The sequence below is a fragment of the Drosophila grimshawi genome, unplaced genomic scaffold (assembly GCF_018153295.1).
Source record: "Drosophila grimshawi isolate 15287-2541.00 unplaced genomic scaffold, ASM1815329v1 contig_311, whole genome shotgun sequence".
NCBI classification, from domain to species: Eukaryota; Metazoa; Arthropoda; class Insecta; order Diptera; family Drosophilidae; genus Drosophila; species Drosophila grimshawi.
This window is the reverse complement of record NW_025063098.1, coordinates 5,453,428-5,468,265: the sequence shown is the minus strand read 5'-3', so window position 1 is coordinate 5,468,265 and position 14,838 is coordinate 5,453,428. Positions and strand designations below refer to the sequence as shown.

General features: G+C 35.4%; 1 protein-coding gene across 1 annotated transcript in view; it reads right to left on the bottom strand.

Annotated features, from left to right (window-relative positions):
* Positions 1-9,669, bottom strand: part of LOC6564319 — a 34,468-nt gene extending 24,799 nt beyond the window's left edge. Inside the window, exons 1-5 of the mRNA XM_001990259.3 lie at positions 8,890-9,669; positions 4,842-5,039; positions 4,634-4,786; positions 4,384-4,572; positions 3,705-3,867 (exon numbers count right to left, since the gene is read on the bottom strand). Of these exons, the coding sequence (XP_001990295.1) occupies positions 3,705-3,867; positions 4,384-4,572; positions 4,634-4,786; positions 4,842-5,039; positions 8,890-9,592 (1,406 nt within the window). The 5' untranslated portion in view covers positions 9,593-9,669. The remainder of the gene's footprint in view (positions 1-3,704; positions 3,868-4,383; positions 4,573-4,633; positions 4,787-4,841; positions 5,040-8,889) is intronic.
* Positions 9,670-14,838: the final 5,169 nt, after the last annotated feature.

The following is a 14,838-nucleotide window of genomic DNA, read 5'->3' as shown; positions in this document are numbered from 1 at the left end:
TTAAATCACCAAGCAACGACTCCAGCGACTGTTGTTTTTGCTCTTCTTTCGTAGCTTCTACTGAGATTTAGCTGCAGAGTGCAAAGTTTTGGAATGTGTCTTGTGAATGTGATTTATGATTTTCATATACTGTAAAAGAATCTGTCGCAGCTTCGCTACTGACGGCTCTTATTAGCTGCTCTGGCACAAAACTGTCACAATGTTGAACTGCAACTGCGATTAACTTGTTAGATAAAGTTGGCTTAGCTATATATATACATATGTGAGAGCATACATTTGCGAGCATTCAAATAGGGACACACATATCCTTTCTCACAGTACAAAGATATTTATGTTTTTAAGAATTTGTACTTCAAGACTGTTTTTTATCTAAGATTTGTAAGACAACAAATAAATTTATTAATTCAAAAACAGTCCTATATTGAATTTTAATAATAATTCAGTTAATAAAATAAATAGTATCTAAAACTATTCCAAAAGAAAATTAAGTTATACTTTAATATCACTGATTATAATTTTGAGTTATTCATCATTTATAATCTTCAATAATAAGCTGAATAAGCTGTGCAAAACATTAATTATTTAAGATTTTTAATATAATAATATTAATTTCGAATCAATGATATAGTTTTCAGCAGCGTTGAAACATTTCATATTTTTAGAAATGATAAAAAACCAATCCTGTACCTATTTAGTTGACTTTATTTATGGTCTTACTCTAGTATAGAACTTAGTACATGTTGTGACAGTTTTGTTCAGGCAACTCGCATACAATGCACAAATTTGTCTAGCTAACTTTGGGGCACGCACTTCGTACACACTCCTGTTTGTAGATGTATGTGTGTGTGTCATTTACGAAGATTGATGGTTGTGCCTCTGTGCTGCATACAGTTACTTAAGCAACTGGTACTAGTTTGCTTATTGTTTTTGTTGTTGCTGTTGCTTTGTATACAGTCAGAAGCCCAATATTTATTTAGCCCGAAATCGACCTGGTTTTCTGTTTGAGAACTTGTTGTAGTTGTAGTTAAAGCTTTCTATTTAATGCATTTCTAATATGTGTTGCTTTTTCTTTTGTTAATTAAGAGCGTTAAAGCTTTTTGGCTCAGATTTATTCTGTGGGCATGCCTGCCGTATACAAAATTTATCTATAGTTTATTCATGCCTTTAATTTATTTCCATTTTCTCTCTCGCTCTGTTTTCTATTTTGAATTTTAATTATTGTTGAGACTATTAAAAGCATCTGAAATTTAACTCTTCCTTGCTTCATTCAAGTCAAAAACTGGTTGATTTTATTTAATAACTATTTTATATTACATTAAAAACATTCATCTTAATTTTCTATGATATTTGTGAATGTGTTTTGAGGAATGCAATTAGCATACATTATTCATTTGTATATTGCAATCAGCTAAACGAAAAATTATCACGGAGCTGTACAGAACTACAATGCAAATGCACTTGTAAATAAATAATTACAAAGAAAATTAAATGCAAAATGCTCTCTTCAAGGCAAACTGTAATTGGCATTGTAATACTTAATAATTAAATCATGTATTTTGCATGCAGCAGCCTATGCAAATAAAGATCTTGTATTTTTAGCACAAATAAATTAAACATTGGAAATGAGCAAATCATTTGAATAACTACAACAAATCCTACACAGACCAAAGAATAATTAAATATTAAATGTGTGTGAGTCTAAAAGACAAAGGCTGCTCGCACACAAACACAAACAGCAGAGCAAGTGCAAATGTGGCCAAAAATGTTTACACATCTCGTTCATTTTATCTGTTTGAGTTTGTCTGAGAATGTGTGCATGCTTGTACGGTGTAGCGCACATTTGCACAGTAATTCATACATAATTCATTGCTTTCATTTAACACTCGCACATGGACCTCGCCCATTCACTTCGTTACTCCTTTATACTGTCACACAGAGACATTCATAAACCCCAAAGCTTTTCTCATTCATTAACACATTTCCCGAAGTGCCAGTTAAGGATATCACAGCAGTGAAATGCATCCTAACTTGTTATTTAAGTTTGTATACCTTCTGAGTTTATGCTAATATAAATTAATAATAATACTAAAGTTTTTAGACCTTAACCTATCTTTATAAATAAATGATTAATTTTTTGTCCAAATTAAAGGGCAAAAAATGTAACAATGATTTTTTAAGAAAGGGTATCCAATTTTTTAATTCATATATTTTAAATGCTGATTCCTTGCATTTCTCTCATTGGACATAAAGTGCACTTGCTTTGGAAAAGGGTATAGAGCCCCAACAGTTTGCAAACTTATTCTGTTAATTTGTAGGAGGCAAAAATAAAGAAACTTAAATGCACACACACACACACACTCACAGCACTCGAACACACACATCAAGTAGCTAGTGTTTGTCTGGTGACAGCATCTGTGTTAGTTTGAGTATGTGAGAGAGTGTGCCAGTGCTTGGCATAATTAACATAATTACTATTATTGTCCCGTTGTTGATTTTGTTTTGCATACATTATTTTCCTCCATGCGCTTTTATTTCACTTTGTATGCAAATTGTTTTTAGTTACTCGATTTCTTTTAGGTTTTTTTTTGTTGCGCATTATAATTAGATGTGTATTGCATAAACAGGATATGTCTATTTGTTTGTGTAGTCGGCTAATATGCAATTAAAATAACAGTTTTCTATTGTTGTCGACTGAGAAACATTAAATAAATATTTATTTGAATATTTACGGAAAAGAGTAAATACGAAATTGCTATGTATAAAATGTAAATAAATCGAATTTTTTTAAAATATGCTTTTGTTAATTGTTGAAATATTTAAAGAACTATTGTAAATGTATTGCAGGAAATGTATGGAATTGACTTGAAATAAAGTTTGAATTTAATTTATTCTTTTTCCTAAAAATTAAAAAAAAATGTTGCTTAAGGAATGAATAATGATTATGAATTTAATTATCTTAAGTAAAACAGAACAAGAACTCTGGCAAGCTCCACACACCACTCTAAATAGTAAAACAAAATCAAAAGGTACGCAAAAATATGCAAATAAGGCGAACAATTTATTGAACCAGACACTTAATGGACAGCTAAGTGGATGACCCCAGACCTCGGCCTCGCTCCACAGCCAAGGAAACGATCCAAAAACGTGATTAATTGAAAAGCAATTAACTACGACCGCCCCACTTCTCCAAAATAAACGACTCGCTTATTAGACGCGTGTTTTATGAGTCGCCGGCCAGCATGGACACAAGGGATTGCAAACACTAATCTAGATGCGAAACAATGAAGCCCGTGCTCAAATCTCAGCCCACGCATGATTAGTTATGGTCAGCTGTAGGTGACCGGACGGGGACAAGGAACGGGACTTTACGGCTCATTGAGAGCTCAACGCGACAAACTCGTAAATTTATCGAATCATTAAGTAGCGGACAAGGGACACGCGCGGCCGATGAATCAAGGTACAGGACACTGCTGTCCTGACTGGTTTTTGGAAGATGCCAACGTAAATTAAATTAACGCATTCAGCAGCCAAATCGACCAGAGCATAATGGACAGTAACACTAAAGGGCATTAGCACGCATTGTGGTGCGATTAAAATGGACTGAGAAATTGAGGGAAACTGAGAGGGAGCGAGAGAGAGAAAGGCAGTCGCCACTCGCAGCATCACTCGTATCACTTAATAATTGATTAAATTGATTGACTCACCGATGCTGGCGCAGGCAATCGAGCAGAGCATCCTCATCCTTGTGGTCACTCAATGGACAGCCCAGAGCCTGGGCTATTTGCATGGTCAATTGCAGCGATTGATTGCTGGCGGCCCAATCGGACATCGCCGAGCCTGACATGAGTATGGCGCGATGAAATAGACCTGCGGTGGAATCCACAATATTTTACAAAATTAAATGCAATACTCATTGTGAAGAGCATTAGCCGACTAAGGATACCCTGAACCTGATTGAGTGTGCATTTAGTGAATTTTTAATTGTAAGCTCGTTAATATGAAAAGTATTCTTCAATAACGTCTATCCTTATTTTCGTATTGTCATGAAACATTTTGAGTATAAATATTGCACTCAAATAAGATTTTATATTAAAAACCAAGAATATGTCCTTAAGAACTGGATCTTTGCAATTTTGGAGATATGCTTATGCTAGACAGGAACATATTTAGTTAGTTAGAATTTGTCATTAAACTCCCAACAAAGATTTTGAAAAGAAATAAATGTTTAACTCTAATGGAAGATATTGGTGAGTAATCGATAGAACGGACGGAATGATTGATAAGCATTAGATGAAATTATCTCCTACCGCCTTCATACATTTGAACAATATCATAGTACCCAGTATTATTGGGTAAAAAGAGCAAGAGAAGAGAGACACTCACCTGATGCCACCGGTGAGACCATTAGATAATTGACACAGGCAGCACCTGTGCTGTGCCCCATCAGAGTGACACGTGTATTGTCGCCTCCGAAGGAGCCGATGTTCTCCTTGATCCAATGCAGCGCCGCTATCTGATCGAGCAGTGCATAGTTGGCAATATTATGTGCATTGATGCCCGGACGCATAAACCCTGTGGCATGTTATGCAATTAGCAGATTGTCCATTAAGGCTATGCTCGATTACACACTTACCCAGCACGCCCAGGCGATAGTTGACAGTGACCACAATAACCTCGCCATAGCTGGCCAGCACTGAGCCATCGTAGGCATTGCCACTGTTCCACTCAAAGGACTCGCCATGCAAATAAACAAGTACTGCATGTGGCTTGGACGTAGTGAGAGGCTCTACATGGAGTAAATAAATTCAGTTTCAGTTTCGGTGAGCGCATCATTAACTTACCCTCGTGCGGAACGTAAAGATTCAGGTACAAGCAATCCTCACTCTCGGTTTTCAGGTATGGCATCAGTCGCAGCAAATGCTTGTAGCGGGCACGTGAAATACTCTTGCTATTCTGTCCTGACATATCCGGCAGTTTCTGTGGACAAACCGGCGGCAAATGACGCGCTATCTTCAAGCCTTGCCACGGCAGGGGTGCACCTGTAGAACCGCGAGAATAAAAAAATATAACACGAGAAATATTAACACGATGAGAAGACAACAAACTATTATAAATTACTGCTGATCAGCTCTCGACTAAGTGAAATATATTATTTGATTTTAAGTTACATAATTGAATATAGAGTAATATTATAATTTACTGATTAGATTCAAATATCACCGAAAATAAAACTGAATTATGAAAATAAAGTTTTTCATCAAAATCGAATCGATTCTGGCTTATTCTCTGCTTTGCTTTTATTTAGATACATATTTTACAAATAAAGTGCATGCTATTTTGATTTAGTATCTTTTAAGATTTGAGAAAAATATTTTTATTTACATATTTTAGCAGATCACTTTAAATTAGGAAACAGGATACTAGTGTACCATCAGCAACTTGAAGAAGAAGAGCGGAGTTGTTGTGACTTCATTTTACTTTATAGTGAAAAAACGAGCTTAGAAAAGATATATAATTTATTTTTGAGTGCTACTTGCTATATATGTACATACTCGTATATTTGCTTTTTCAAGATTTGATCGCAAACTACCCACATTATAACCAAAGATTTCACGCTTGGTTATTTTTCCCGATTTCTCTCTCCTTCGCTATGAGTGTTTCTCTGTGTGACCACAGGAAAACAAGCATTCGATTGGTTTGTGTGCCACATGGGGAGCAGCAAGTCAATTTCGTATTTATGTAACACGGTCAACAAGCACTCGGAAGCACCGTAAACGAGTAGACAGCCACAATCACATTCAAACTCGCACCCACATTCACATTCACAGTCACATGCACAGGACACTTCCTGCATCTGAGTGCCGATACAGAAAGGACACTCGGGACACTATGGTCAAGTTGGCTGCGGCTAGGTTTTGGCATTTCAGTTAACGTCGGACTGCATGCGAATACGAGACTTATGTGGGGCAATGGAACCACGATTTGGTCAACTTAATTTCGATTCCGTTGCATTTTCGCAGCACAGCACGTAGCCACAACTGTCCCCACAGCACACTTCATTCGACACACACCCATTGGAATGCCTTACCAAAATGTTTCAGTTTGGCTACAGTGACAATTTTTGCCTGATATTGGCATTCATTATGTAAATCTTGATTAGGTGGTCAAGAGCGAAATCGTTGGTTGAGATGGCTTTTCGAGGTGTTTGGAAAGGAGAAAGGAAAGTACGAAATCATCGACTTAAAATATATAAATTTAAAGCAAAATAAGACATAAATTTAAAGCAAAATAAGACATAAATGTAAAGCAAAATAATTGTTGCAATACAATTTAAACAACTCTCAGATAGTTGCCAAGAAACTCGTCCAAGCAGCAAGAGACTCCTATTACTTGTTATTAGTTAAGTAACCATTAAAGTGTTTACTTCGTGTGTTTAATATTTTTATCAAAATTACGATTAAATCATGAAAGCTTTAAGCTTAAAACTACTTGCACTATCAGAAATGCTAATTTTAACAGCATATTATTTTGAATCAATTTGGTGTAAATAAATTTCTTAAGGTTTATACGACTGTGCGCCCAAAAATATGCAACGTTTACACTTTGACATAGGCAAACAAAATTGATTTTTCTTTGCAAATGGTTCGTGTTATGGCGCTCATAAAACAAAGAAACACCAAAAATCCGAACGCATATGGCCAGAGAACATATTTGGTGGGTGCTGTAAATACGCGAATGGCGTCACACAAAAGCGCGTCAGTCGGTGGCGATATTTGCATTTTGTTATTAATAAATTTCACAGCAAGCAAAAGGTCGAGTTGTTAGTACATAAATAAAAGCAATGAACCCATCGACCCCCAAAACCTTCGAAAGCGATGGCAAAGATAAATACCAGAATACAAAACTCAAAACCATTTTCGATCTGTGGACGAAAACTTATTGTGTTTGTTAGACTGCCGCACAAGCACAAACTCGTAAATGTGTGAGTGTGAGTGTGTCTGTGTGTGTATGTGTCGGTGTGTGTGCGAAAGACGGGGTGAGTTGTGTGTGTGTGTGTTGCTGTATCTGCTCAACATACATTACGCATACGCAAACGAATCTCTTATTTGCATTGACTTTATATTTGCTTGGCAAAATTCGACTGCGGCTTGTTGCAACAATGCGTCGACTTTACCGACGGTAACAACAACAAACAGAACATTTCCGCTGGCAAATATGGCGTCAGTGCTGCGTTGGGCGACAGCGCCTGTCCGCAGTCTTCCGTTATTATTGCACTTGCCGCTGGTATTGCGTGCGCGCCACTCAAGTGCTCAATAAACGCGACGCAAAGGCAAATACTCAAAACACACAGGACACACACACATACATATATATATATATATATATATATATACAGACACAAATGCAAATATAAATCGTGACAAGCAATTTTGTCACGGCCTGGGGAATTGGCGTTCTGGCAAAAAATGTTGCAGGCAATCCATGCGATGCGATGCGATTTGATTCGAGTATGCTAAATAATTTATTGTCCTTGCTTTGGCCCGTGTCCTGCTAACAACATTGTGCCATAGTATAGCCGCAGTGAAATAGTCGCAGACTTACAGATTTTGCGGTTTTAATGTCTTAGCAGCCCATTGAATGTTCGGAAATTACTTGGTCAATTCTCGAAGGTTTGTAATTTTAATTTTGGTATTTTACAATCAACAAGCGCATAATTATCAAACATTTGCATATTGTGTGGGCAGATAACAAGCATTTTCTTGAACTTTCCAATATTGAGCAAACTTTGTTAAAGACAACAATACGAGTGTGACAACTAGCCATATAAGTACCATAAATACCAAAAATACGTTAGCATATTTGCGATGTAAATAAATACAGAAATATTCTAGCTGGCCAACAATTTTCATAGAATAATAACATTTAACTAGGCCCATATAGTCATCCCTCCATCCTAGTGTTGCAATTGGGTGCAACGAGTACATTGTACGTGTCAGGTTTTGCAAAAGCATTTTGCCAGGTGTGCTTCAAAGATAATTGCCTAAATTGCAGGCTAAATTCTAAGTTGCCTAGCAGGCAGCTTAGACATGGTCAGAATGTGTAACCGGCATTTGCTGTGCAATTTTGGTTTTGATTTTAGTTCGTTTGCTGGTGCCGGTGCTGCAAAGTGCCAAATTGCCATCATATTTGTGGTATGCAGCAGTGTTGGCCATACAAACTTATCATTTCGGAAAAGTGCTTTAAAAATTGTTAAAGGTGTTTTACTATTTTGATGCAATCTAAGAAGATAACTGAATTGTAGTTAATTGGAATATTATATAATACATTTATTTGATAACTTGAAATTAGAAAATTTAACGAAAAATATATATTGCCACTTTGAACTAGTTTTTCCCAATTTTTGCTTGTGGTCAAAGCATTCCAAATTAAAACAAAATCTACAAAATGCATAAAATATGAAAATTTAATGATGGGTTTCATAGATACCTGAGCTATTTTATATATAAATAAATAATATTTTAAGCGTTGTCTATTATGCAAAACCACAATCTTATTAATCAAAAACCTTAAAGCATTGTGAGTATCACAAATTTTGTAAATTAAAGAATAGGGACTTTAAATATATATATATGTAGTTATATACATATGTGTGGTTATTATTCGCATTGTATTTTCGAAAAGCGCATTACTTATATTCCAATTAAATAGAAATCCATCTACAAAAATATTCTTTTTATATCAAATTTTTCCAAAAATCCGTGGTAAAAATTTAATTAAATTAATGAAGTATTAAGAAAAAAAATATGCTTTCTTAAAAATTACATACCCATGCTATGCATTAAAATAAAGCTAAATGCTCAGCACAGCTAGTGGAGTGCATCTACTCACCTGGCGGCATAAACCGCCTGCTGCCAATGGGCGCCTCGGCATAGGGGAGACCCAGATACTGATCCACGTCACGCAGACCGCTGGTCACCTGAAAGCGACGTGTTATGCCCATCAGACGACCCTGTTTAATTTGCAACTCCTTCGTGTACTGTAGCTTGTCAGGCACCACATGACGTCGCTCCGGATGATGAGTACTTGTTCCGCTGCTGCTGGTATCGTTGTCAGGTGTTGCTGCTGTTGTTGCCGCACCTCTTTCATGCTGCTCGCTGCCAATGAGTGTTGCCATGTGCTCTTTTAAGCTCAGCTCCAAACTTTTTGGCCTGCTTGCCTGCCTGAAAAGCAGCTCAACAATTGATTTGGCCGTCACTGTTGTGGCATCCGGCTGAGTTTCTGTTCTTGCTGTGGTTGCGGTTGTTTGTGGGGTTGTTGTTATTATGTCTCCAATAACCTGGGGAGACTCAGTGGGTGTTTGCTTTGCGGTGGAATGCAATGTCGTTGCATTTTCCAGTCCATTTCCGTTGTGTGTATACCGATTACGGCTGTCGGACTGCTCAATTGATTTTTGCTTTAGTGGTGCAGTGGATGCGGCCGCAGTTGGTATGCCCCAAGTGGCCAGCCCGTGGCAGCAATCAGCGCTTAATTGCTTCTCATTGCCGCCAACTGTCAACAAAAATAACCAAAAGGAGCCCAAACGAAACTTCATGGCGCCTGTTTACAGTATTTCTTGCCCCGGTTGTTGCTTCTTCTTCTGCTTTATTTTCAATTTAAATTTTAATTTTAGCCCAGTGCAAGTTTCACATTACTTTTGTTTTGTGTATTTGTCTTTTGTGACAATTTTTTCCTTTGTTGCTAATTGCGTTTTATACCATGCCCAAATCGCCACATTTCCAGTATATTATTTACATGGATTTTCTTGTTTGCCTCGAATAGTTCTTTTACTGTATTTACTTCAAATTCTTAGCATACTTCCGGTTCCTGTACTGCTTATTGTGCCCCGCCTCCTGCATTCCAGCTGCAAAAAAAAACTTTAGTTTAGTTTCCTTTTGTGCAAAGTGTAAAAAAGGGGATAGAAACCAAAGTAGTAAATAATTTTTGTCTTTCTTTTTTGGCCAACTGTGTTTATATATTTGTTGTAATTTTCTATTGTTATCTTTGTCATTGCAAATATTTACTTTTGGCTGTCTTGGCCTGTGGAATTTTTTATTTGTCAAAGATATTAGAAATTAAACCGTAAAATGCGCATTGCAGTTAAATATTTATTTTAGCGTTAGTTGTTAGTAGTTTATTTCAATTTAAAAAATGTTTCGTTATATTTTGTTATACTTTGTTTTAAATATTTTAATTTGATTTATGAAGTGTTTATTTTTATAAATTTTCAATTGTAGCTAAAAGAAAAGTAATTTAATTGAATTTCTCGAAAACTTGATGTACACATCATTCAATTCTGTTTTTCCACTTCATATTGACAAGGTTCTTCATCAAAGTGCTCTTCATTTTTCCAATTTGAAAATTTATTGTTAAACTTTTCGACAGCAGACAATTATGTTGCAAGACTCTTGTTACGTACGTGTGTGTGTGTGTGTGTGTGGTTGTAACAGGTTTCATGCTGTCTACTTGGTTACTTGGGAACATACACTTTAAGGATTATCAACTCAATTAAATGAAATGATTTTCTATGTAGACATTCAAGTCTGAGAACTTCCAGTCAATGAATATATAAGAGCCACCATTAAAACATTTTTGTATACAGAAAGAAAGAAAATGTATAATATATAGAACAAACGCTCATCATTCAAGTTCGGACACATGCCAAATGAAATTTGAATGCTATTCGAAATTTAAGTGTCAGATTCACAATACCGTTGAGTAAACAAACATCAGATATAGGAAATTTCCCATGACGATTAATCATAAAATTACCAATAAAAATTCAATTAGCTTCTTATTCGAACGATACTCAGCCTTGTATTTGTGTGAGTTTTATTTGTTGACACAAATTCCGTACATCGTACATACAAAAGCAAAACCAATGCAAATATCTAAAAACGGAAAGCGAAAAAAAGCCATTTAAATGATTTTTACGAGCACAAGAACTCAACACATAGGAACATGCGCCCAACATGTGTGGGATAGCTGCCAATTTGTGTGTGTGTGTGTGTGTGTATGTATGTGTGCGTGAATTTATAATATATATCAAAATAAACAGAATACGGTGACGGTCTAAAAGCATTTCTTCACAACAACAAATTTAAAGCAGTAATCTAACGGAAAAAAAACAGAGCAACAAATATAAAAAATATATTCAGCTAAGAAAAGTGATAAAAAAAAACTGCAGCAAAACAAACCGTATTTTAGTTAAACTACTAGTTTTGGGTAAAACAGCGAAGTTTAAGTTGAGCACTGATGAATACATATGTTATTCACTAGTACTTCCGGATGCACTGAAAATGCTGTGTGGGGCACACAGCTATCGTCTACAAACAAAATTTGTGAGTCCAAAAAAATAAGTAATAAAATCTAGAATTTCTGTTTTTAGTTATTTATTGCATTCCACGTTATTTTTAGCAGTGTACCGCACAAATGTCAAGGTACGTTAGTTGCACATATTAATTTGGAGTTTTTGAACAGTCTTGACTCGCTGTTAAAGTTTTTCCGGGCACTTTAGCAGCCGCGATAATAGTGTCTTGTTAAAAGTATCATAAATCTTTTCACTTGAGTAGGAGCTAATTAAGTCAACATTGGCTGATGTTTGTTTTGGGTTTTTGTTGGTACATATGTGCTGCGTATTTATAGAGTGGATCATTGAGCAGCAATACCAATGAAATGGAAAATTATTGCTATTTCTGTGCTACACGCAACAAATTGATATCAGCTGTTAGCCAGAGAGTGGATACGGATTTAATTCACTTTCACTTAGTAAACACAAATGCATTTCGCTTAAAATACGACAAATAAATAATAAATAGACTCACACAATGCAAATTTAAATAAAATGCACAACATTTAAAATAAACTACGAATACTTAAAAATAAAATCCTAAAAGCGGGACGAAAAAAGATTTACGGTATTCGGTTAGCTCTCGTTGGCTACCCATGAGAGATTTACAAAAACAAAGAAAAACACAAACTGAAAATGCAGTCGAGCTAAACTGGCGGAAACTGTCAAGAACTTGCAGCTGGTAATGGCGAAGACAAAGGATCTCTTCGTATTGCAATTGGAATTTAAGTTAAGTAAAGTGATTTGATTTGGATTACGTTGTCGCCGCTGCCGCTGGCAGTCCAAGACTTTCACACGGTCCGAGCAGCCGAAGACAATTTGGAAAATGCTTTGTAGAGTAAACTGTTGAGAGATGACTTTATGTGAATGGGTCTACTTATAGCTAAATGTTTCATATATAACAATTTTAAGGATAATGTTGAGCTATTAATATAAACAATGATCGAGCTTCAACATAATGTTGTTTTACTTTTCCAGTTAGATTGATAATTTAAGCAAAATATGTTCAGGGGTATGTTAAAGGGGTCTTTAATTTGGAACTCGAGTTTATCGTTTGGTAAATTGTGGAAATTTCAATATTAAACTTGGTCAGTATTTTGATTACTACAAAAAACGCTCATAAACCATAAAACAAACTGTGAACTTCATATGGAACTTTATTAAAATGCTAGTCATTTATAAAAATAGTCTAAGCAACTGATATCATAAAGAAAAATCATATCAAACTTGTTTCCGATTACCACAATATGCAGCACATATAAGTATCAATGACATGCAGCTGCATTCATGAATAAATGCAAATGTATAAAAAACGGACTAAGAAAAATATTATTCCAGCGACAGCGACTGCTAAAGCCAAAACGACCAAAATAAAGGAAATAAGTATTGGAACAATTTTGATTTGCAGCGTATTTTGTGTGCATTCTGTCAAAATGTCATAAATCATATGGTGCTCGTAAGAGGAGTGACAAGCGGTGAAATTTCTTTTGCATTTTAAATGCAAATGATGTCAAAGGTCCACAGCAGCAGCTACACCACGCAATGGGGTGACGCGAGAAGAGAAAATTTGCATAATTAGCATAGACAAGGCAACGCATTGAAATCTGTCACATTTGACACACAGTTCAACGGGACGAGGCGAAAAATTGAAAATGTGAAACCCAAAACACAACAAAAGCTACAGAAATAATAACAACAAATTATCTGCAACTAATTTTAGCAGCTAAGCAAAAATGCCACAGGGGATGTGGGGCACGGGGCTCAGAAATTAGAAATTCAAAATAAGATCGCAACGAAGCGAAACGTATTTGTGCGAAATAAGTTCAACAAACCCCGAAGCTGCAACAAGATGCTCCCCAAAAATTATTTCGAATTATGCGATTTATTTTTGGGGCAGAGTGCTGCCGAAGCCCCGCCCTCCCCTTACATTCGAATAAAGTGGGCGGCCCGTCAACAAATGCAAAAATCTGGCCCATTATCATGCAAATTAAGTGAAGCATATATATTGTAGTTTTAGATATCGGGGCTCTGCTCGGATAACTATTTTAATGCCAAACTGTTTACACTATTGCAAAATAATTGAATCTGTATTTACTTGTTTGTCGGCCAGTGTTTTTTGAGTGTGAGTTTTTCGACAATAATTGATTTCAGCATATTGACTTACACTTAAACACACAGGCAAAATGAAATAATTTTTGTTAAGAAAAACTTTCAAATGTCACCTTAACAATTGTTATATAAATTATAGATTTTGGTAATAAACCAAATCTTTATTGGATTGTATTGGAATTTGCGAATGAAAGGTGTCAGTGACAACAAAATTTTGGATATGTTAAAAATAAATTATTTGTTTTATATTAGCATATATGCAAAATAAAGCGATTGAATTCATTGAAATAAGCTTCCTATGTATTGTGAAAGAAGCTTAAATCACTTTTTTAAATAATGTATTTACACAAAAATCATTTCAAAACAAAAGTGAAATCAAATAAATCAAAACAAAATGTGTTGATATTATTATTATTATTATTTTATTTATTTTTTTTTTTTTTGAAATCACATTATATTTGCGTTCCGGTTTTTCCACAGCTTGACGTCAGTTTGTTTATGCGATAGCATTGGGTTTTTTCTGGCTTTAAAATTATAAGAATGTTTGTATTTTTCAACAGAATATTATGAAAATTAAGTGGAGGCATTCAGTTAATTTACCATAAGCTGAAATAATTAAACATATATTCACGGCGATTTCGCAAAATGATTTTTAACCTTTTTACCTTTTTATTTAATGCCAGCACAAAGTGAAATTATTCATGAATTAATGCAAAAAGCAATTTAAGTGCCACTGGTTTCAGTCTGAATTAAATAAAGGAAAAAATGTAAATAAATATTTGCAATGCTCACAGATTTTTATCTCGTTTTTATTTACGCAATAATTAAACGCATTATCAATTTCTGACAATTTGCATTTACCAATTTTCGTAGTGGCTTTTCGCTTGATTTGCTTATTATGATTTCGGGGCACTTTGATCTGAACGTTGAATCTTTTGACAAGCGCTTTGATCGCTAGCCTCTTGGCAAAGATTAAATATTTGTATTTTCTTCACATAGATAAATAAATATTTTTAGATTCACAAATCGGTTGCATAAATAAGCTTCCGTTTTGGCGTTCCATTATTGATGTAGGCAATTTCACATAGGGTATTTCCTTTTTTATTTTCTTTTTTCTTCGTCGTTTTTTGAGATTTGGGGTCTGACCCTATGTTTTGCACTTGGCGCGCGCGTTTGTTTTTGTCCCCCTTTTTCAACTCCCCGTTTATTTTTAGACCGTGAAAAGATGTATATTGTAGATACTCTGTTTGGCGTAAGTATTTCCCAAGATGCTGCCGCAGCGACCGTCCAACAACAACACAATTGCTACACAAGCTGCACGATCGACGTTCAAGCGACAACTG